Genomic DNA, 25,020 nt, shown 5'->3' with positions numbered 1-25,020 from the left:
AAAGAAAAATTTATTTTCTTAATCATCATTAATTATTTATAATGTAGAAAAAATTTTAATATAAAAAAAAATGTGACCTTTAAATCTTCTCTGTCTCTTGCCAGTTGTGCAATATAATCATCTTTTTCAGAAGCTCTTTTTCGCATCAAGCCCCTCTGAATTTGGTACAAAGCTATGTAATCACCTGCAACATTATCAAAGAGATAAATTACTTAAAAAAACATCTGCTTTCAATCCTTAAAAAAAATTGCAAAACTAATATTTTGCAGCTTTTGCTAAGTTTATAAACATTAAAATATGATTTTACACACTTAATTCTAAGACGCTGATTAACAAGAGTCTATTAAAAGCAGGAGTCTACAAATCCAGAGCCATTAGTTACCATAGTACCTAAAAAATAGTAACTAGAAACCACTATTAAAAAAAAATTAACATAAAAAATGATACATAATATGTTAGCTCTTTAATGTTACATTTTTGTAGACCCCTGATTAAAAATTACACAAATATTTTCATACGTGAACAGCATTTTAGTTAGCGAAACATAGGGTGTGTCTTAAAACTGTAAGAAGTTAGTAAAAATAAGAATGCACTCACAAAATTAAATGCAATACAATACATTACATGCATACAAATACCATGTTTGCAAAAACTTGCATTATCTGAAATAAAATTACTGTGTCCAAATTATATTTTACTGAACTAAATAAATATAAATGAACTATCTTTTAAAATGTTAGATAGTTTTATAAAAAAGTCATAATAGCTTTTCTATTTTTTAGTATACTAAAAATAAATAAAAACTTTGAAATAACAATGAACTAAATAACTAAAACACATAAGTTTTGCATTCAATTAAAATAGAAAGAACTACGAAAATTTGAATTCCAAACGAAATAAGAAGTGCGGAACTTTAGTAACAGCAATTAGATGTCAAATACACAGATAAGTTGCTGATTTTTAAGAAAGATAATTTTCTTACAAATTACTGAGAAGTGCATAATTATTAAATATCATTATAATTCAGTAAACTTCAAACAAATATTACTAACCAATTGTATCAGTTTCTCCTTGCAATTGGAGGACTAAATGTTCTAGTTGTTGCCTCTCGTCAGAAAGTTCAGCAATTTTATTCATAGTCTGCTTAAACCTTTCCTATATTGAATAAAAGAATTGCATCCAATTATTTAGGTAATCTTTAAGAAATAATATTCTTTCTTTAATATCTTCAGCATAAATATGATCTAAAATCTTTAGGCTGACAAAATTTAAAAAAATAAATAATTTTTTTTTTTAAATATTTAAATGCAATTAAAGAATGCTACAAATTACTTTTTCTAATCAACAAAAGCCGAAGATTTTTTAAAAATCTTTTTACAATCTTTTTTTAAACTTATTTTAAGATAACAGTGAAGACAATTTTATAGTCATACAGTACATACATTAAGAAGAAAATAATTAATTGCAGGAAGAATCTAGGAAAAAATCATTAAATATATTACTTCTAACTGAGTCATGGCATTTCTCATCATTTCGTAATCTTTTCTGGATACAACATTACTTTCTGTGCCATCTATGAATAAACATAAATTATTACAATGACATTTTTTGCCAAGTGATACTAATCACTTACCAATGAATGCATAATAACTTACCCTCATGAAACAAAGTTTCTTGTTTCTTCATTTCTTCTTCTAATTGTAATCTACTGACTTTTTGTTCTTCTAATTGTTTCATCATTTGGTTGCGTTCCATCTCTAATTGTCGCACAGATGCGGATAATGATGCAACCTATCAGGAAAAAATGTATACATTATCGTGATTAAACAGTATAAATTATCATGATTAAAATTGCTAATAACATGTTTTAAGTGATTTTTGGCAAGAAGAAAAATGATATTTTAAGTCACAAATTACACTGCAACGAAGGAATAAATCAGGTATTGTGTTGTCTCGAACCCTACACAATATAGCCTCAGCTATATCAAATCCACGAGTCCAAACTCTCTGGCAAAGTCTAACACCAATATTGGTAGCAAAAGAAAATCCTCCAAAGAAAATTCCAGAGAATCAAGGATGTGTTCGGTATAAGCTGTTTCAAATTGCACTTGCTGCATGTTGGGAAGACCTGAATGTTAAGCAATTTAAATGGCCAATGATGAATCGTGAAATAGCAGTTTGATACGATCTATCTCCTTTAAACTGCAGAACACCACCAGAGCCAAACCAGTGGTGAAGAGGGGTTAACCATAGTGGCATGTAGCAGCTTTGCTCACAGAGAAAATCTTTTGATAGGCAATGAGGTAGTCAGATGTTGTAACCTCAATGGTGCCCCTTTTAGCCAGACTATCTGTGACTTCAGTACCAATATGTGATGGGTACATTACAAACTGCATTTATAATAAAAATAGCTTGACAATTTAGTTATCCATTAGCTGTAATAATAAGCATAATAACAGTTAGCCAGGCACTGTAATAAGGTTATTATAGCATTGCACTTAACCAGCGCCGGATTAACCTATAGGCACACTAGGCACGTGCCTAGGGCCTACGAAATTCAGGGGCCTACGAAAAACTTGGGAGAAAAAAATTTGTTGACAAAAATAATTTAGCTTTAAAAACAACAAGTGTATTTTGCTTAAAATTATGAAGATACAAATAAAAATATAATATTTTTCGGTAATAAATTATTTTGCAGAATCTTACTTTTTTGCGATTTTTGGATTCAACGAAATCTTGTATTATGCTGTCGAATTCCAAACTACTTAAAATGTCGTATTCAATAGACATAAGTGCGAGCGATGCCAAACGATCTTGATTCATTGTTGAACGCAAATAATTTTTTATCAATTTTAATCTGGAGAAAGATCTTTCTCCTTCTGCATTTGATCCATGAATCGACAAATATATTCTTAATGCAATGTGAATGTTAGGAAAAGTATTCACAAGTTTATCTTTAATTTGAGCCTTCAACATTTCTTGTTTAGATTTATGTTCATATAAATTTGAAAATAGTAAAAATTCATCTACAAAGTTTTTCTCTAAATCGGATGAGTAAATTTTCACCAAATTTTGCGCTTTTAGTTTAATCTCAGATTCTGACAAATTTTTGTGTAATTTCCTTGTAATTCGGGTTCGATAAAACATCGATTAATGACACTTTTTGGTCGATCCAGAAAACTGGGAAATTCAGACATCCGAGATAGCGATGGTCCCGAGCATCCCAGATAATTGGTTCTCTACTGTATAAATATTTCTTGTAATTAATCTCACTATCAATTTCACTGTTTTCTTTGCTGGTTTGTTGTTGTATTGTTGACGTGAAGTGTTTACATAGTTATCGATCGAACTAATCATAATGGTATTATCGATATCAACTGCAATATCGGCAGTATGTCGGTATTGCAGATAAAGTTCAATAAACAAATTCGTAAATTAAAATCCATATTAATAAAAATGTAAAAAAAAAATATGCAAGAAAATTTTAGCATATATTTTGAAAAGAAGGGAGGAGTGGGGGAAGGAGGGGAGGGCCCAAAAACGGCTATGCCTAGGGCCTACGAAAGGTATAATCCGGCTCTGTGCCTAGGGCCTACGAAAGGTATAATCCGGCTCTGCACTTAACTTTAGGTGTTTGTCATTAATAGAAGATCACTGTAATGGGAAGTTTAAAAAAAAAAAAACTAAAGAAAGCGAACTTCTTTAAAAATGTAATTCTTAAAATTATAATTAAATTACAAACTGCATTTGTAATAAACATTGTTTGACAATTTAGTTATCCACTAGCAGTAAAATTGAATTTAAATACAATTTATAATTAAAATAATACATATGTGACCAGAACAGTATAAATAAAAGACAATTTTTTTTCCTTAGTAGATATTAGATCAATAACCAGATGAAAACACATCAAATAAAAAAAATATTTCTTTATTAAATAGAAATTTTTTAATACATAATTGATGAATAATCAATGCTAATAATTAGTTATGACTGTTTTAGGTTCACAATGAAGAGTAACAAAAATTTATTGTTAAATGCCTTTAAATCAAAGATAATTTTTGAAATAAAAAGTAAATATTATGATTTTTTTTAAAAGAGTATACATAAACCTATTATCTGAAGTTCTAAAATAAATTTTTTTTTTTTATTCTGAGGTTTAGACATATGTTTTGACACAAAAAATTTTCAAGTCATAAAAATTGACATTAAAATTCTTTGTATCAGGTCACTTAAAAACCTATACGAACTACATGTTGCTGCATATAATGAAATTTGGAATGGATAATTGCTTATATATTTAATTCCTAATAAATTTGTTATAATATTGCTCCGAAATTTATTCTAGTTTTTATCAACGGTTGCCAAATGCTGATAGGTGAAAGAATTGTTTATGTCTGCAAAAAATGTCAACAAACTAGAATTTTTTATTTAGTAGCATCAAATTTGCCTTCTCAGAGATATGAAGCGAGAGCATTTTTCAGAGATATTATTACTTTTATAGTAATTATTATGCAATCTTTAATGAATCATTACCATCATTGACTTTTCTTTTTTATGCCTGTTATTAGGTTAAATAAAAATTGAATTTATACAATTTAATTTAAAATCTGCTTTTTTGAATTACTTTTTATAAACTTTAAAATAAGTATAAACTTTAAACTATTTAAACACTCAATCTAATCAGTTGGGGAACTCTTCCTCCCCACAAAAAAATAAGGTGGTGGTGGCAGCGATTAAATATTTTTTGTTTGGTGGTTCGTGAAGATCAAAAGATGTATCATTACACAGAAAATTAAATAATATAGATGTTCCAAAGTGTTACACTAACCAGATCATTACGCTTAGAGGAATCTTTATCTTCTCTCTGGTTTTCATCATCAACAGTAATTTCAGCTTGCTTTGCTAAAGCCATGCGTAAATCAGAATTCTGACTAGTCAAAGCATTTATTTGTTCCTTTTAAAATAAACAAATGAGAATTTATCACATGACAAGTCCAAACATATGAAATTTAAGATTAAATATAAAAAATTTTTTTGTTTACCTGTGCTTGATGAATTTCACTTTGAAGCATCTCAGCCAAGTGTCCTTGAGCTTCATAGTGCCTCATTCTGTCTGCAATCTGGTTTTGTTGAAAAATTCCTTTTGTATTTGATTTATGGAGATTTTGGAGCTCAGATTCTTTTTGTGCCAGCTACAAAATAGAAATACAAAATCTGTATAACAGGTCTCCAACTTATTGGGCAAAGGAAAAAAAGCCTACTTATTAACTACTATTATAACTATCAGAAAGATGTTGTAATACACATAACAACAAACATAAGTAAAGATACATGTTATTGTGACGCATATTATAATAATAAAAAGGAGTGGCAATCATAGATAGTAACTTCCCCCAAAAAAGGCGGACAAAAATGAAATGCTTTTGTATGTTTGGTTAATTATTGCAGTAAAAGAAAATGTTGTTTTCATTATAAAGTAAAACTAACATTATCCGTCCTCCAATCATACAGCATTTTGGTTAACCGATAGTTTTTTTGCTGCCCATTGAAAAGGTTTTGACAAAATTTTCATCATTATTGCAGCTTTTGTTATCAAATTAATGATGTGACGATGAATCCAAAATATCCCTGATTATTCGACCCCAGATTATGTAACACTTCGATTAACTAACACCTTTTTTGATGCAGGTTAAAAAGTTTCTGGCAAAAACGTGTCATCGTTATCACAACTTTATATTTTCAAACATACCCCTGGTCCTGAGAGTGTCGGTTAATTGAGGTTCTATTGTATTTTAATAAGCAAATTTCAAATCCCAGTTATTGTTTCCAAAAGTAGCTACAACAAGCCATATGAAGAATTTTAAAATTGGTGGTTAGCAAAGTTAAATAAATTAAGCATATAAAAAAAGTTTATGCACTGAGAGATAGACATGGGAAATTGTGTAAATAATGAAATAATAGTACGTAAAAGAACTGAAGTAATATTTTTAAAAAATATTATTTTAATTCAAATAACATTATGATGTAAAATTATGATGAAAAAATTATGATGCAAAATATTTTCGATTGTTAAATAATTCTTGGTTATGTTTCTTTGTTAATCCAATAACAAATTATTACATTTCGAAAACCATCGTTCGGAGTGCACATTGTTTGTAGACATTAGCATACATCTGGATACCCTTAAAAATGTCATTTTATCAATGATCTATTCTCTATAATGCTTTATTAAATACACATTATCAATTTTGAACCTTCCAATATGAACAAATTTCCATTAAATGATAGTAATAATTTAAAAAACCTCAAAACTCTTAATAATTTTCTGCAAATCATAGCTAATATTCAGGAAACCTCCTAAATTCTAGAAAGAAAAAAAATAGATAAAATCCTGAAATCATATAAAAAAATTGTACCTTGAAAAAATCTGCAACTCTAGTTTAATTAGGTAGCATTTGATTGATAGTGCAATTATTGACATTGGCATCAGAAATGACCAATATGTAAACTTTATAAATGCAGTAAAATTATTATTTTTTTACAGGAAAAATTCCAAAACAAAAGATACTTTGCCTGAAATATATACTTTTTTATTCAATTAAAATAGGCATCACCTAATAAAACAGAATCCAGTTAATGCAGATAAGAGATAGTCTCTTTGACAGTCTGCTATAACAAGTGACAACTGCAATAAGCTTTACGAAAGATTTAACTACTATTTATTTTAACACTGACGAATCTCAGATACATTAAAAAATCTTACTTGCTCTTGCAGTTCACGAAGTTCATCTTCTTGCTGACTTAATCTTTCACCAAGCTCTTTAGTTCTATGCTTTTCTGAGTCTAACCTTTCTGTAAGCTCTAGTTTGTCGTTGCTCTAAAAATGTTCACAAGAGTATTGTTATTGTGTTGGAAACTTTATTGGTATATTCTACAATAATAGGGTAAATGAAAATTAACAGACAAACTTTGACAATCAATATAACGCGTAAAAAAATATCATACAACAATAAAACTTATGAATAAACACATGAAATATATTTAAAAATATGTGAAGCAATAAGGGGTAAAATACATAAAAAAGAAATTTTATCTGTAATTTCATAAATGCTAACAGAATAGTTTAGCCATCTTATTTACTTCAAGATAATTCTTTGTCCAAAAAAATTCAAGTAAATTACATTTCAAAATAAAGATGTCCTTTTAAAACTAAATTATGTTTGTTCTGAAGCTAAAAATTATTATATTTAAAAAAAAAAAAAAAAAAAAAAAAACAATATTTAGCTCTAAAGAGGTATAGATATTCAGTTAACATAGCTGCAGCAATAAAAATAAGTCAAAATTGTAACTTAAATTAGAAAATGAAATCTATAAACAGTAAATCTTTAGTAATCTATAATTACTAGTAAAAATGTAAATAACAATTTGCAGTGAGTGTAAAATTTTAATAATAATTACCACCTTAAAGGTTAACTTGAATCAATGAATAATATCAAAAAATAGAAAAGAGATAATAACCATTTCAACAAAACCATTTTGAAGCTCTTCTAGCTGTTTCTTTAACTCCCTATTTTGAGTAACAGCTCGACTGGCAGCAACTTTGTCACTCTGCATGGTTTCAACCAAACGATTTTGATCTACTTGATCATCTTTCATACGAGCAAGGATTTTTTCAAGCTCTACAACTTTTTCTTCTAGTCCTCTAATTTGATCACACAGACTTGAATTGGTAGCTACCTGAAATTATTATAATAATTCATAAACAAATAAAGTTGTCTGTGTAATAGAATCCTTTTAAAATGGTAAAGCTTAATGTAAGTAAGAGAAAATAATTTAAATAAACTTAAATATACTAATAAATTAAATAAAAAATAATTAATGACTCTAGAACTTGAAAACAACTAAGCAGAATTGTTCATAAAAATTACACTGCAATAATTTTTAGAAGCCAATAGAGTGTGACAGAAAAATTTCAGGGCTCCTATTTATGTATTAGGGATAATCAAATGAATCAGAGGTTATTCATAAAATGTATTTAGAGAAACTCAAAAGTATTGCCTAAAATTGTCAAGGAACTTGCCCCTTTACACATTATTTAAGCTAAGTTATACTCTTAAAAAAAAACCTTAGGCTGCTACGTGGACCAGTTACACAAGTACATCTCCACTTTGTTTAAACACTAATTCCTCGCAGCGCTTTTTCTTTCTTTCAGCTCATTGAAAATTTGGAGGTCAAGAAATGTCAATGCAGTGGGTAGTTCAAAATACTGCAAAGTTTGATTACCTTTCTGAGTTAACGTTTGCAAAAATGACTAATCATAAACTCTAACTCCTGGAAAACTACAGATAATACTGAAATTGGTTCCTTCATTACATGTCACTTTCTACAACAGAATGAAAGCGGACTGACAACTGCTCCGTTATCGTTTCTTTATCACTGCCTGAGTAAAAAAGCTCACAAGATTTTTTGTCACACAAACAACTACATTTTAAGCTAGTCTATTTTTTTTTAAATAAAATCATTTTCGTTTAATGGTCTCTGCCTGGTTATTTATTTCATATATTGTTTTCTATCTATTGAAATGAAGCTTAAATCATGCTTCCTTTAAATGTCATAATTATCAATTATTTGATAGTTAGACCTAATAACTTTATTTAATCTTATTAAATATGTAGTACAGAAAATTTTCATTAATTAGAAATTGTTATTAATTTACAGTGAGTGATAAATGCAAATTAAAGAGGTAATTAGTACATTCAGATTAAATTGTTTTTTGTGTTTTAATAACTATTCTTAGTGATTGAGTAAGTTAAATAAAATGCTATCAGTTAATTTACATAAAATAAAGGTCCTCAGCCTTGTTAACTTGCCCGCCTTGAATCAATCAGGCATTAATTATAAATTTAAATATTGAGATGAAAAGAACATATCAAATATATATTACATCAACAATGTACAAATGAAAAGCTTACTTTGATTGTAAAAATAGTTTATGCTCTTAAATTATTAATAGTTTATAAAGAATTAAATAATGTCAAACACACCTCTATTTGCCATTTTTTGTTCAGTTCTTCGTTATGATTCTTTAATACTGTTATTTGTAATTTTAGCTCAGCTGGATCCTCTTTGCTTAAAGCTCCTAAAAAATAAACATACTGATAATAAACAACTTTGTCAATTAATATAACTAAGCTCAAAGTCTCAAAACTGATAAAATTTCTACCATATTAATAACAAATACATAACAGCACAGTTAATTGTCATGTTATATATTTGTAATTTAAAAAAGTAGCAAAATAAAAATTTAGTTTAATATTGAATATAAAAAAGGAATACCTGATTGAGCTTTATGAGTTTCGAGTGATTCTTGAAGCAAATTCCTTTCCTTGGACAATTCCTCCTTTTCATTTCTTAGCTGCTTTAGCTATAAATGTAATTTTAAGAAACAAATTATTAATGCTATTACCATAAAACTGCCAAAAAGCAGGTAAAAAAATTTCATGTAGATATTATAAAACAAGCTTCGTAGTGGGTCAAAGAAAAAATCAGAACATTTTTTGGAACAATAAATATATATCAGACTACTTTTAAACAAGTAATATAAAAATAAAAAAAATTAAGTCAATTCCTACTCGGGTCTTCAAAGAAAATTTTTATTTTAGTTACTTTTTATTAAATAATAAAAATTTTTTTCTCCCATATAAAATTAAAATTAGTTAATTTTAATTAATTGAATTTAATGAAAGAATTAATATTTGAAAAAACTGTATTTACATCAAGTATCATCCACTACAAGTTTAAAAAATGTATTTGAACATGAGTGGATGAATAAAAAGTATTTTATTAACGATTGAAAATTTGAACAAGATATATAAATATATATAGGGAGAGCATGAACTAATAGTAGAAATTGGGGAAAAAAAGGCCCGTCGTCTCAGACTACTACAAAAGTACAAATTTTATGAAGTGGACCACACATGATACCACGCAATGTTCTTTATTGAATTTATCTGACACAGCGAATATAAAATGATTAAATATTTAAATGTGTGCAATAAAGTATTTTTTTTGTTCAAACAGAGCTATAAGTTAGAAATTATCACTGATGTTGTCTTTAAAATATGTGAAAAACTGAATCGTTTATAGCAAAATTTAAAACAATGACTATCGCTTAACCAATCAGAAAATTCCATTTCATCTTTCGCTCAGCCCTATTTAATTAATGAATTAATATTTGAAAAAGCTGTATTAACATCAAGTGTCACATGCTTAAAAAATGTATTTGAGCTTGAGTGAATGAATAAAAATTATTTTATTAACGATTGAAAATTTGAACAAGATGTGAGGAGTGTGTGAACTAATAGTAGGAAATGAAAAAGAAAGCAACAAATTTCAAAAAAGCATAATTAGCTTACTTACTATTAGAACTATTTTAACTACTTAATTATCTACTTAATTATATAATATTAGCTACTAATTAGCTACTTAAGAGTAATAAAAGCAAATTTAACCACAAAATAATAATAAAATATACTATTTTTCATTTCAGAAATATTTTGTTTCGAACAGAAAGTTTTAACAGTTTCCAGTATAATTTTATTTAATGCTGAATAACTCCTAATAGATTCAAATCAATGCATGAATAATTTTTAAAGTACTGTTTTATTAAAAAAAAAGAGAGAGAGAGAGAATCAGTATCCATGAGATAATATTCTCTCATATCAATATGAAATTAAAATTTGTAACTAAGTTCAAGAGTCACTTAATTTTAAAATAGGGTTTCAATAAACTTGAAATAAAAACACGGTGAATATGAATATGCCATTTAACATTCTTGTACAACAGTAATTTTAATGGATGATCCTCCAGTCCCTCATTAAAAAATTTTGTGAACTCCTGATTGAAATCAATAATTCATAAAATCACTTGAAAGATCACTTGATTTTGAATCATTTAAATAATTGTATAACTACAAAAGCTTATCCTACAAGATTTGTTAGGGCATTGCATAATAAAAAACTCCCAAATTCATAAACATAAAAATTTGACAATATAAAATAAGTTTCGTTTTCATAGAATTGCAGAAAGGGTTTAAACAATGAATCATGCAAATATGGCAATAAACCTGCATGAATCTTACTAATTAACAGACAATTCCTTAATTGGAACTATCAAACTTTGTGATTTCTACTAGTATTGTTAACTAAAACAAAAAATGTTGGATCAAAAATCTAAATTTTTTGATTTTTCAATTTGATTTTTTAAATTTTTTTATTTGTACTCAGAAAATGGGACACACACTAAAATCAGGACAAAAAGTTAAAAATCAGGACAAAATATTTCTTACCAGGAAAATCAGGAATATCAAGAAAAGTATGAGCCCTTTATAAAGATACCACACATATGGAGCAATAATTTTGTTACATAAACAATCAGTAGTCAACAAGTGCCATCTTATTGATAACTAATAATAAAAAATAAAAAAATTGACATAAAAAGATTAAAACAACTTTCAAAAACAAAAATCTACCTCATCTTGTAAAGAAGCTACTTTCTCACTCAATTGAAGAACATATTGTTGATACTGGTCAGCCATTGAATCTCGCTCGTTCATAAGTTTATCAACAGATGCTTTTAACTAAAAAAAAAGAAAGTTTAAATGAAATAAGTAGATCAAAATATACGGTGGATTGGTAATGTTACTGGTTTTATTGGAGCTTTAATGCTTTCAGCATGCACAGAGCAGTGGTAACTGAAAAAGGGTACAAGTCATCTCCAGCCATTCAGAATTTAAAACATGCATTTTCGTAAAACTTGTTTTTGTCTTCCCAGCAAGCTGCCATGCTGCGAAAGATGAATTAACATCATATTTTGTGTGAAACTGAGCAGTGTCACAGTGGAAAAAATTTTCCATCAAAAAGAAGGCTTTTGGTGGTGATTGTTTATCAGAATGCCAAGTCTACTGGTGACACAAAGATCATGCAGGAACAAAGCTCATACTTGATTGCCATCAATAACAACCACCATCAAAGATTTAACACAAGTAATTAAATTTTTCAAATCAGACTGTAGTTTTAACGTTTGTTTGATGGCATGAATAAATATTTCAAATTGTCCAAACTGTACATTGATGTTGTTTGTAAACTTCGTCAATGACAAAGGGCCTAGCCATGCTGTCCTTTTTTAGACCATTTATCTGATAGATTCAAAGATACCAAAGGTTCTCCAGCTGTTCTCAAGTTATGAAATGACTTTTCTAGACTTCTTGTTTCGGCACTTAATAACTACCATGAAAGAACATTTTTAGGACAACTGACAAAGTCAAACTTACATTTTATACAATGGACAGTTGTACATATTTCCTTTTATACAATGAGGAACGTATCTCAGTATTTAATTTTCATCAATGCCTATCGAACAAATTTTCTTAGTCATGTTAGTACTAAGGAACCAGAAAAGATACATTAAGACAGCTTCAATATCTCATTAGAAGCGATTTATAGATGAAGGAGGAAACTATTTTAATGTGCTGTAACAATCACATCAATACATGTTTTATAAATCAACACAGTGACATTACTTTTAAGACAAACTTTGTAGTGGAAAACCAATTTTCAACATGTAATTAATAATTTTGAAAAAGTTTAACTATTTAACAATGAATAAAAAACGATAAAAGATACTTACTAAGGAAACTTTCTTTTCAAGATTTATTTTTTCTTGAAAGAGTTCTTCCAACTGATTTCGATTTTCAGGAGTGTTACTGTCAGGAAGTTGCTGTGAATGAGATTCTGCTGCTGACAATTTGCTTCGACAACCCGTAAGCTCTTTTTCTAAGCTTTGAAGATCTTGAATCTATTTTTTTTGGAATAAAATTATTTCATTTTCAAATATACAAAGTCAAAATAAAATTGTATTTTTTGTTGTTGCATAAGTAAGTTATTAATATCAAGTCTTAAAAACATGTAAACTAAACTCAGTGGAGCGACAGCCCATAGAGGGCCAAGGCCTACTGTGCCCATCTCAGTTTTCTTGACCTTGGGCTCTGGGGTGCATGAGCAGATGTCCATAAAGAATCATAACCATAATCATTGTCTATAAAGAATGGTGACTAAAAAGGTTGGTATCATCTTTCTTATCACTTTCCAAAACAGAGTGCAATACTGTTGTTGTTGTCGGTCATTAAGGCAAAAGGCGCCTGATAGTTCTTGTTTTTAGTGGCGCCATCTGTGGCCAAGAATTCAACTTCTGCCACACCCACTCATTTATTCACAGATCGTAATTTTGACCTGAACCAAGGATCGATCAATATCCAATTCAGTACCCCCAGAGGTTTCATTTGTTATGGGAACATGGAGGATGTTGTGACCTGACAGATTTCACGTGCACTAGTCACCATTTACAACACAGGGAGTCTTCGGCTGGTTGAATTCGAACTCTTATTCTGCAAAACGTGAGTCCAGCGACCTGCCTACCAGGCTATTCCGGTTGAGTGCAATGCTGAATCGGTTAAATGAAATTTCAGCAAGATGTTCATGCCATCGTTTTACAGTTTTTAAAAAATTTATTTATTCATTGAACTACAGGACTTTTTTTTATAAGTAAAGCCTAGTTTTCAAAGGTAATTATAACTTGAGTAATCTAAAATGCTATTATTAATAATTAAATTCTTTTTTATTATTATATAAACTGATTGGACTAAATACAGAAATAACTAGCAAAAAAGTTAAGAGCATTTATACAGTTGGGATTATATCCACTATGCTTGTTATCCCGAGTATGCAACATCATTTAAGCAGTAAAACAATATTTATATAAAAAAATAGCATAAGATATTGTTTGATCAAAAAATTATATTTTGTACCCAAGATAACAAATTCCTGTATAAACCAAATATGGTGTAAGTACAAAAAAGAAAAAAAAAATATTTCTAAGTCATTTAGTTACAGTGAACCTGTATTTACATTAAGAAGATAAATTCTTTAAAAACAATATAAAGACTGGAAGAGATTTAAAGGGAACTTTTCAAATTCACCAGAATTAGTGGTAAATAAAAACTAAATATTAATTAAATATAAATATTAATAAAAATTTCTATCTTTAATAAAAAAACTAATATCTTTAATTATACAAACAACAAGTTTCCCATAGCCATAAAACATTTTAAAAATTGAATTTAATAGCTGTCAGACATAATAAATGAACCATAATTGAAATGAAATTACAAACCAAAAATAATTTATAAGTCATACTTTTTTATTCAACTTTTCTTTTAATTCTGAATTGGCTGAACTTAAATCTTCATTCGACCTACTGAAATAGCAAAAAAAAATTTTTCATTATGCATTCTTATTAGAAAATATAAGAATATATTTTTTTTGATTCAGCATGGAAAAAATTATCTAATTTTCTTACCTATATTTATAAATTTCAGACTTTAATCGGTCCACTTCCTTGGAAGATTCTTTGTTAATCTGGAAAATAAAAATCATGTAGCAAAATAAAAACAAAGAATTAAGAGATATTAAGAATCAATCAAAATTTTGGAAAAGTTAAAGAACAGTCAATAGTAAAATTTTAATAAATATCTCAATATTTTTTTCACAAACTCAGTCTCAAGACTTTGTGTCTTAAATTCTTAATGCAGAACAAAAACATATTTCATTATTTATTTCAATAAAAAATATGCTCATTTAAAGATGAATTTCCTTACGCAATACAATACAACATATGCAATTTATTTGAACATATTTTATTTTCAGCAAATACAATTTTAACTATTTTTACAGAATCATTAAATATTTTTAAGAGCATTCATTTATTCAAGATTTTTATGAGCATTCAATTTATTTATTTTCAAGAGCAACATATTTCTAGGATCATAATAAACTAACAAAATATATAAGAAATTATTTTTCTTTAGATCTAAGAAATTTAAATTTATTTGTGTTATTAATTATTTAAGTTACACAATAAAATAAACATTTATTTAACTCATTAGACTAAGTGTTTAGAAAAGTTTTTCAATTTTATTCCCTGCATAACTAAGACTAATAAAAATATTAATTTAAAACTTGCATTATTCACAAGAACCAAAAAATTAGTTTAAAAATGTACCTTATCTAATTGTTGGTATGAACTATTTACAGCTGCCAATTCTCTTTCAAGATCTGATGCTCTTTGCCTAGAAGCTCTTAATCTACCGAATAGCTCTTCTACTTCTCCTAAAATGAAACAAATTTGTTTACAGCTTTAAAGATACATATAGCAATATAAGTAATTACTTAAAAAGCTACATCCCTGAATTGAGAAAACTGACTAACTGCAATCGCATTTTTAATTACTGAGCTGAGTAATTCAAGCATTTAATATTACTAAAAAAAATATAATTTTAAAACATGTCATTTCAAATTTTTTTAGTTGACACTCAACTTAATAAACTAAGACAGGATTGGGAAAAAGACTTCTTAAGCAAAAACTTCAGGATTTTTATTTATTTATAACAAAGTTTATTTATAATCAAAGTCAAAGAGAAAATAATTTATGTCCAAAGTAAAAAATTATTAAACCAATAAAAAGCTTTTCAGAAAAACATTTTGACTATTATTATTTTCTATAAACAAATAAAAAATATCTACTTTCATTTGAATAGCATGCTTAAATATTGCTTTACAACAATATTTAATAAGCAAATAAAATTTTTATATAATGTACATCTACCCTAACAAAGTAACTGCCTATTAGAGAAAAGAATTAAAATATGAATGAATTTAAAATAGTAGATGATGCAGCAATAATAACTGTTCCAATTTGTAAAAGTAGCACTGCACAAGGAGGAAATTTTTTAGCAATAAAAAGTATAAAAAGTTTAAGCCTTTCCCTTTAAGATTATTAAGAAAAAAAAACTAATAAATGTACTTTATCAATCTGGCGCTGATAATATAAATATAGTTATTACAAGATCTGAATCGTTTTCAGGTTATGTAATTAGGAATAAAAACTCACAAGCAATAATTAAAATTGCATTTACACTTAACACAGAAAAGTTTCACAGGGCTATACATGGCATACATGGGCTATAACCCTTTACTATTACAGTCCTTTAACAATTTCTATGCAATATTATAAATTTGGAGAAAAATTTAAAGACTAAGGAATTTTATTATTAAAAATTAGACATACCTGCTTTTTGTTTTGATGTTTGTTGGTTTAAGGAAAGAGTGGATTGAAGTTCAGTTTTTTCAGCCACAAGAATACCTATGGTTTGAATATGGACATTAAGTTGATCTTTTAAGCTAACTTGCTCTTTATGAGCTTTCTCCAAAACTTCTTGCTTTTCTTGCTCAAAAGATTGGGTAAGGCGCTTGTTTTTTACTTTCTGTATAGTGGAGAGAAAAACAATATATCTTAAGCAGTACCATAAGTACAAAAATTTAGAATTGAAAAATAGCTCATAAAACATAAATTAGTAGTTGACTAAAGACACCCAAGAAATTAAAATACTAATTTTTTGAAAGAATGATTTATAATTTGAAATAGAAAAATAGTTTTATTATTCATATAGAAACAACATGTTAGCTTAAACTTAGATATATAACTGCTATAAAAATTTTTTTTTAGATAAATTAAAAAAGTTTTAAATAGTTGGACAAATAAGATAATAATGTAAACAAAATACATTAATAAGATTCTATTAAAAACAAAATCTTTAAAATCTTGAAATATTAAAATCCTTTAAGCATAAAAGTTGTAACTGATTTCAAAGGCTTATCTTCACTAGCATTCATACATTGTAAGAGGTTCCCAAAAGGTATTCTGTGTACTTTTTTTTAAAAATGACTTATGAAACCTGAAATTATATTTAATCAATAATCTATTTATTATTTATTTAATAAAATAAATAGAAAAATGCCAGTGGGAAAATATTGCAATTATATATTTTTATTCAAATAACGATACATATTGAATCAATTATATAAAAAACACGCATTTATATAATAAGTTGCACTAGTATTTCTCATTCAACTTTCCAATTCCAAAATTACAAAACTAAAATCAACAATAAAGAAATGTGTTTTCCTGATATCCTTTCCCAACGTTTTAACAGTTTTTTGTTTTCATTTTAATGAAAACTGTAATGCTGCAAGTTCTGTTCATTTTCAGTTTATGTGTTTACTAAAAACTAATTTAGAACTAGATCAGATGCCCTGCGAGTTCAATTATCTGACGAAAAATCTAATTTTAATACTGCTTCTAATTAAACAATGAAAAAAGAATCATTTTTACAGATTAACTCTTTTCAAAATAATTAGTAGTTCAACTAAAATAGTTGCAAGTTTGGTTATTACGTTAACAAATATTAAAGATCTTTATTTTATGATTTGGGGTTCCGTTAAAAGTAGGGTGATCATTTAGGGTTTCATTATTTCCAATTATGTAGCTAAAAAAGACTGTAAATCATTGTATTTTAATTTTTGTTTTTAAACCTAAAAAGTCAATAAGTAATATCTTGATATAATAATTATGAATAAAACTTTTATAGAGAAATTATGTCATAGTATAAAGGTTAAATAACATGAGCTATTAAAATACATATATTTCAAATAAACCCAATACAAGTTTATACTTACAAATTCCTGTAACTGAAATTGCAGTTGATCATTAGATTGCCGCAAATTATTGACCAATAAAGCTAACTCTTGATTCCTTTTTTCTAAAGACTGGCTTTCTATATTTGGGGATTCTTCTCTACTAATATCACCATTAACAAAAGCATCTGTTTCAGACATAAGTCCATTAACTTGTAAAGAAATCTGACGAAGACTCTCAGTTGAGGACAGCTCTCTAAATAACAATGAAATTATTAGAAATAGTAAAATAAATTTAAAAGACTCACTGAATTTTTTTTTTAAAAATAAATCAAAGTATCTTTGATCTAAGACACAAGGTGCAACATGAAAGGTGTTTATTAACTAGCTGGAAGAAATCCTTTCCCTTTAGAACAAAAAAACTTTTCTAAAATTCTATAAAAATGCATTTTATCAGAAATAAAAAATATCAGTAGATGCTAAGACAATACTTAGCTTATTAAAAAAATTTTAAAAATAGAGAAAAAATTTTAAAATTAAAAAATAAACCATTTTAATTTCCCCTTATATCAAAATTATGAGTTACAATGTATTAAATATTTAAAGAAATATCTAGATAGTTGATGTAAAATAAATACAAAATTTTGAAATAAAAATTTTATCCTCTAGAGATAAGATAAACAAAAGGGAAAAATATTCATTCAAATATTAAATGATAAACCTACTTTAAATTGTTTAGCTGCTGTTCTGACTTAGACTTTTGACTAAGGTTTTCATTCTGAACTGATTTATTAATATCTTGGACAGAAACACTTTCATTGAGAACTGAAATGCTTGAACTTCTGCAATTTTTATTCAAAATTTCAATAAAAATTAAAACATTTCACAGATCAAAAATATATAATCATACAGAAATAAGACAAAAAGTAAGCAGAATCAGTATTGTGTAACCTACTATCTGATTTTAACCTCCGGCAAATTTTATGCATAATTTTTAAAAAAGAAGATGTGGTATCAAACTCGCAATTTGGATATAACAAGTCACAGTTTAGAAAATTTACTAGATCTTTACTTGGGATATTTAAAAGGTAAGTGGCAATGCAGAGGGGAAAGTTTCACAGTTTTTAAAGAGAAACCTCTGAGTTTTTTGAGAAAATTCAATTATTATGCTGCGCTATGTCAGAAAAAGCTGCTAGCATCTTCAATTACAAGCATTTAGCAATACTTATTTATAGTTGAATTTGATTGATTAAATTAAATATAAAATTTTAATAACACAAGATGTAGATGCCTGATAATATTTTTAAACTGATCGCAATAAATTGATAATTATAATCAGTAAAATTTTTTTTTTAATTATAGGTATAAAAGTCAAAAATAACTTCTTTGCTCAAAACACTGTCATTTTCTCTAAAATCAATTAGTTGCAAGGTAGATAAATGATTTAGATTTGATAAAAACTTACTTTATCTTTAAAGAGAATCATTTTTGATAACAGCTTAATATTTTAAATATAAGAAAAGTAAATATTTCAGCAATGAATTTGTTTGCATGAATAATTTTGTGTAACTGCATAGATTTTGTTCAGTAACTATTTGTTTTTAAAAAATATTTAATATTCCACCAAGTTTGTTGAATTTAACTCGACTTAAATTTATTATTTTCAAAGACAGAACACAATTTCAGAAAGATGGATGAATTTAAAAATAGGCATCAATTTATTCATTTCAAGTAATAACTTTATGAATTAACAAAGTTTATATAAATATAAACATATAGGAGAATTCTAAATTGAATATCTCATTCAATTGCATACACCATATGCACTGTTTTTTAATTAATTTCTGAAAAGTTACTAAGGTCCATAAATGTCTGAAACCAGGTCAGTATATCATAAAAAGTTTTTTTAGAAAACTAAATGAATAAAACTTATAAATCATATCCTTAAATGCAAAACGTTTTGCATCATAAATATCTATATTCTAAAATGAAAGCTTCATAAAAGTAAATGACTGAAATAAGCATTTTTGATTACTGAATTTTTCAAACATTTACCAAATCATATTCGGTTTAAAGATAAATTTTTTCCATAAATGAATAATAGCAATTAAATTTCAGGGGGATTACATCCAAAGTCAAATTATAAAAAATTAGACAATTTTTATAGACTGTAAAAAACAGTTTTTAGTAAAAATAAATAATCTCTTTTATCAATATTTTTTATATACCTAATAACCTGGTATTTGTTATACATATTAATATAATCTATAAATTTTACAAACAGCAAAAGTAAATAAAATATGAAAATAAAAATTTGAAGGATAATGATAAATATTATCATTTCAATATTTAATGAATATAAGTACATATATTTTTATAGGAGAAACTGAAAGCGAAACACTTACTTATTTTTTGTTTGCTCAAAATCTGTGCTAGTGGTTTTACATAAAGGCACCTGGAAAATATTTTTATAACTTCGTAAGAAAAAAGTTATTATCTATCATAAATAAAATCAGTGTAAGTTATTAGTAAGAAATTTATTTGTAAACATAAACAACAACAATCCAAAACATATTCAATCCATTGTAAATTTTATGTGATACTAAAAAATTTTAATTGTTAAAAATGGTGGGAGGTCATATCAGAATTCATTCTTTTTTGTATTTATGGATTTTTTTTAAAATTATTAATATATAATTTCAAGTGCTCTTCAGGGCATCAAAAAATAAAAAGAAAAAAAAGAAAAGAAAAAAGAAGAAAATATTTAACATTAATAATATTTTTTCAATAGCCCCTCAAATTAAACGAATGATTCTGTCCTTAGGGATAATTCAAAGGCAAATCCAATGTTTCCCTGATGATTTGCAACGTAATGCTTATAATTTGGAGCAGATTTAAATTTTCAAAAATATCCTTTCAAAATATTTCATTTGTCTGTGAGTTTAAATTTAGAAAAAAAATAACAGTCAAGCTAAGTTTTTAATTTTCATGGCTATCAAAGTTAGGTTTCACATCGAATGGAGTATATTTTGCTGAACTTTACAAAATTTCATCAAAAAGAATGAAAATTGTAACAGTTTCTGGTTTATTTAAAAAATAAATATGAGTTTAGAAATAAATATCTATAATGGAAATTTAACAGGGTGCGTAGCCAAATCTTTGAATCAAAAATAAGCACTTTTTAAAAACTTTTCAAGCACTTTACAAAAATTTTCAAGCACTCAAAAAATTCATATTCAATCAATGATATTATTGAAAAAAAAAACTTTTTATAAACAGTTTTAGCGTTAAAAAAAACCCAAAAAGAAACGGGCGTAAATCGAAACAATCAGTACTTTCCCACATCACCGAGTGAATTCAGCTTGAGCCTGAACTCAGAACAAAAGTACCCTTACCCCTATGTCAAAAAAAGTGTTAGTAAAATAAAATAAACAAGAAAAAAATTAAACCAAATTAAAAAGAAAACCATTTCATAAGGATCTGATATTCTCTATCCGAATTGGAGCACTCGGGTTTTGGTTTCAAGTGTGCGCGCATGCTTAAGCCATAACGTGGGTACGACATGAAGTCCACGTGAATGATCACGTAGTAAACTCCCCATTTTTTGTGAAATGCATGGGATCCACCAGATATCACTGCAGGGGAAAAAAAATTATTCGAAAAAAAAAAGCACATTTTAAAAACACCAGCTGAAAAAAGCACCTTTAAAAGCTTTTAAAAACGAAATCCCCAAAAAAGCACCTTTAAGTACTTTTTACAAACGCTATGCACCCTGTTTAAAGTGTTTTTACTATTTATAGCTGACATGTATTTTTATTCAATTTAATTATTTTAAAGAAATTGTTTTGTTTGCCACAAAAAAAAAACTGCTATATAAATCAGTGAAAACTAATCTATATTTTTAAATATGCTCACTAAGTTGTATCACTATGATACTTTGGTAATTATTTTAATTGTATATGTCTGTTATATTGTTATTTTCCCCTCTATCATTCTTCTCTTTAAAAAAAATTCGAAGAAATTCCTTCAATCTGATGGAAGGAGTATACTTTCATATCTGCACCTGTTAACACCATTTGAAATCAGCAAGACTTCAAATATAATTACCTAATTGATGTACTTAGAATCAATTTTATAAGAAAATATAAATGGCTTGCTCAGGAGTGGTCATGAGTTTTACCTTTTGAGATTCTGTGTTTCTTTTTTTATTGTGGTCCATGTGCAATTGCCTGATTGTTACCAAAGTTAAGGAATTACTTTGGCAGAGGTGTCAAAAATGAAAACTTCTCATGAACATTTAAGTTTACCTTTTCTATGGAACTATCAGCAGATAATTTTCTTGGCGTGCTTAGTGATGAATTTCCAGCTTCTGGGGAATCGTTTTGAAGAGGCGATTTCCTTCGTGCAGTTTTCGATTTAGAAGATCGTTGCTGCTGAAACTGTTTTAACTATAAAAAAGAAATTAAATAATTAGAAAACATTTTTTAAAATGCAACATGTTATTACGTTAAACTAATAACGAATAAAATCAGCGTCAAGTATCCAGAAATTAGCACAAGAAGGATAGTAAAAAATATATTATTTATTTGAGCAACATTGATTGATTTCATTAATAACACAATTAATATATAAAGGAAAATTTGTAAGCAAAAGAAATAATAATAAACCATAATATTAAATTGCACTCATCCTTATTCAGGATGACAATTTTAAGATTTGAACAAACTTAAAAGAAATATATCAAGACTTTAAAATTTACGAACTTAATTCCAAAAATTTAAGAGAAATTGAAATCTTCAAAATTTCCAACAGTCTTATAAAACATTTGAAACTACTTTTTAAATTTTCCCCAGTTATTACTACTTTTCCATTATTAGAATTAAAATTATTAGACTATTTTAAATTTAATAAAGGCACCTACTTTCATGGTTTGAAATAACACAACAATAACACAGAAAGGTTATTAGAAATGCACTTGATTATTTAGATTAAAAATAAGAAATGGTGGTACAAGTCTAAGAGGCTGTACAAATTATTAAAAATCATAAAATGACTTTTGCATCTATGAACCAATGCATTTTAACTCATTAGTTAGGTAATCTGTTAAACACAAACTAAAATATTTAATGTGAAGTATATTATTTGAAAAATATTTATACATTAATCAAAATTTTAAACATTATTCATGTAAACATTAAAAGTGTGATAAGTGAAATTTAAAGTGCAATAAAATATTTGACTAACTAAGCAATAATAAAAAACTGTCGATACAAGTTAAGGTGGAAAAAAAGGAATATTCTTATATATTTTAAACACTCACGCGCATTAGGCCAGGACATGAAATTTCAGATCTAAAGAAACTGGATTAAAGTTTTTGCTTGACCCCATTTCACATTTATTAAATGCATGAACAATTTTAAAATGTTTATTGACAAAAACCTACCATAAAAGAATGTGGAGACTTATAAAACAAAACATATTGATTGCAATAAGGCAATAATTAAAATAAGGTCATCCAAAGATTTAATTGTTTTCAGAAGCAAGGATTTTGTAGGTGAAAAATGAGTAAATAAGCAATTTTTTCTCTTTTGAATCTATTTATTTATTTATTTTTTCTTTTGTCACTTGATTTTCAAGGATCCTTTCACAGTGGTCACAAGGGTCTTTCAATTTAAGCGCACATAATTAAATTCAAAATTTTAAAAGCTGAAACATACAAGCTGGAAGAATTTGATTGTCAATGACAAGTAGAAATTCCATGACCAGTATAATGCAAGTAATGAGAAAGTATCACCATTTTGAAGAACTTACTTTATTAATAGCTCTAAACACATCCTGCTCTATTTCTTTTTAATGCGGTGCATAAAATTTAAATAAATAAAAAAAAAAAACAGAACACCCTGAATATATGAATACAGTTTATCTTAAGCTCTGCAATAATAATAATAATTCAAGAAACAGATCTTCCTAAATATGGGTGTCAGAGAGGTCCAATTTTGGAGGGGAATAAAATAAAATACTATCACAATAGTTTTCTAAATTTCACTAAAAAAAAATTCTTAGTTGCTAAATATTTCCAAAAAGATTTATTATATATTTACTACCTTTCTGTTTTTAACTTTGCTAAACTTAAATCAATGATAATTCATGAAAATAATAATTCATTCTTTAATTAAATGACATATTGAGGGGTACTTAATGAGATTTCTAATCTTTTAAGTGGACATATAAAAATAATCTCTCCACCCCAACGGCGTCCATGTTCCTGCGATTGCTAAATAATAGATTAATTAGCACAAACATTGTTTGAAGTTACAAAATCGGACACACAAATGTACTTTAAATTGCAAATTTCAGTTTTCACTATTTGCTTTTATTTCTATGACAACGAAAAATTAATCTTGCACTTATAAATTAAAAAACGCGGTAAAATAAAAAGTCGATTTATCCAAGCAAAATTATTTTTTATCACTGAAAGGTGATAAGTAACATACCAATGATTAAAAATGTATCACCATACTATAGGAACTTTACTTATCGTTTCAAAATCTTTAATTAATAAGGTCAGCCCCGTAAACTAACAAAAAAATATGTTGTTTTGTTAAGAGTGCTAGATGATTTACTCAACACGTTAACTTTAGACATATAAACATATATCAATTAATACCTATTAACGTTACTTCCTTGTTTTTTATCGAGGGACATACATAGTACTTTTAAAATAAACACTTTTCAAAGAAACTTAGTAATTGAGAGAGTAATTAGAGTTCAAACAAATGGTATGATAAGCATGAAGTCAGAAATATTTGATTCTTGATAATTTAAAAATATGTCTAAGCGGTGTCTTATCATTTTGTTACACGTCAGGTTTTTGCGCATTTTCTACATCGTCAGGTGAAAAATTCATTTCAACCCATATGTTACATATTTTTCATATATTTGATAACAATTTTAAGGAAATAACATATTTGTATTTAAATAAATACCTTTTTTAAACCAGCAGCTAATTTTTCTTCCCTACTAATTTCATCTGCCATGTTGACAAACTCAAATTGCGCATATCCATTGAGCAGAAAAGGTAAACAGAAACTAGTTAACCCATATCTTTTAAATTAATTTTAATTGAGATTAACTGCCAAATTAAGTAATATTTTTAAAACAGTTTGAGGATTTCCATAAGTTAATACCTATTTTTAGTAACTGATGTGATTCAATTGAGTTCAAATCTTTCAAAAATAATACAATATGTTGGTTTGATTCTGCATTTGAGTCGCGCATTTTTTAATTTTTCATGTATATAAATTAGCAGCAAGACAAGAAATAGCTACCCAATTAAAATAGTGATCCATGAATTTAACTAATTGTTTCAGTCACACCTATTTATTCCAAGTGATTGGTTTGTTTCAAACAATCCAACCAAAAAATTCAT

General features: G+C 27.0%; 1 protein-coding gene across 3 annotated transcripts in view; it reads right to left on the bottom strand.

Annotated features, from left to right (window-relative positions):
* LOC107438725 (golgin subfamily A member 2) overlaps positions 1 to 24,833 on the bottom strand; it is a 29,311-nt gene extending 4,478 nt beyond the window's left edge. Inside the window, exons 1-21 of one of the 3 annotated variants that reach the window (XM_043042415.3) lie at positions 24,578 to 24,833; positions 21,899 to 22,039; positions 19,997 to 20,046; positions 18,317 to 18,433; positions 17,634 to 17,847; positions 16,186 to 16,381; positions 15,121 to 15,227; positions 14,419 to 14,477; positions 14,256 to 14,316; positions 12,691 to 12,858; positions 11,534 to 11,641; positions 9,340 to 9,427; positions 9,048 to 9,142; positions 7,522 to 7,740; positions 6,767 to 6,880; positions 5,046 to 5,195; positions 4,832 to 4,957; positions 1,656 to 1,791; positions 1,503 to 1,573; positions 1,053 to 1,155; positions 78 to 184 (exon numbers count right to left, since the gene is read on the bottom strand). In XM_043042415.3, the coding sequence (XP_042898349.2) occupies positions 78 to 184; positions 1,053 to 1,155; positions 1,503 to 1,573; positions 1,656 to 1,791; positions 4,832 to 4,957; positions 5,046 to 5,195; positions 6,767 to 6,880; positions 7,522 to 7,740; positions 9,048 to 9,142; positions 9,340 to 9,427; positions 11,534 to 11,641; positions 12,691 to 12,858; positions 14,256 to 14,316; positions 14,419 to 14,477; positions 15,121 to 15,227; positions 16,186 to 16,381; positions 17,634 to 17,847; positions 18,317 to 18,433; positions 19,997 to 20,046; positions 21,899 to 22,039; positions 24,578 to 24,628 (2,481 nt within the window). In that variant the 5' untranslated portion in view covers positions 24,629 to 24,833. Of the gene's footprint in view, positions 1 to 77; positions 185 to 1,052; positions 1,156 to 1,502; positions 1,574 to 1,655; positions 1,792 to 4,831; positions 4,958 to 5,045; positions 5,196 to 6,766; positions 6,881 to 7,521; positions 7,741 to 9,047; positions 9,143 to 9,339; positions 9,428 to 11,533; positions 11,642 to 12,690; positions 12,859 to 14,255; positions 14,317 to 14,418; positions 14,478 to 15,120; positions 15,228 to 16,185; positions 16,382 to 17,633; positions 17,848 to 18,316; positions 18,434 to 19,996; positions 20,047 to 21,898; positions 22,040 to 24,258; positions 24,469 to 24,577 lie in introns of those variants that run through there. The other 2 variants (XM_071179896.2, XM_043042458.3) reach the window with 2 other exon arrangements.
* Positions 24,834 to 25,020: the final 187 nt, after the last annotated feature.

This window comes from Parasteatoda tepidariorum, chromosome 3 (assembly GCF_982258835.1).
Source record: "Parasteatoda tepidariorum strain Cologne lab strain chromosome 3, Ptep-v5.0, whole genome shotgun sequence".
Lineage (NCBI taxonomy): Eukaryota > Metazoa > Arthropoda > Arachnida > Araneae > Theridiidae > Parasteatoda > Parasteatoda tepidariorum.
This window is presented reverse-complemented; position numbering and strand designations above follow the sequence as displayed.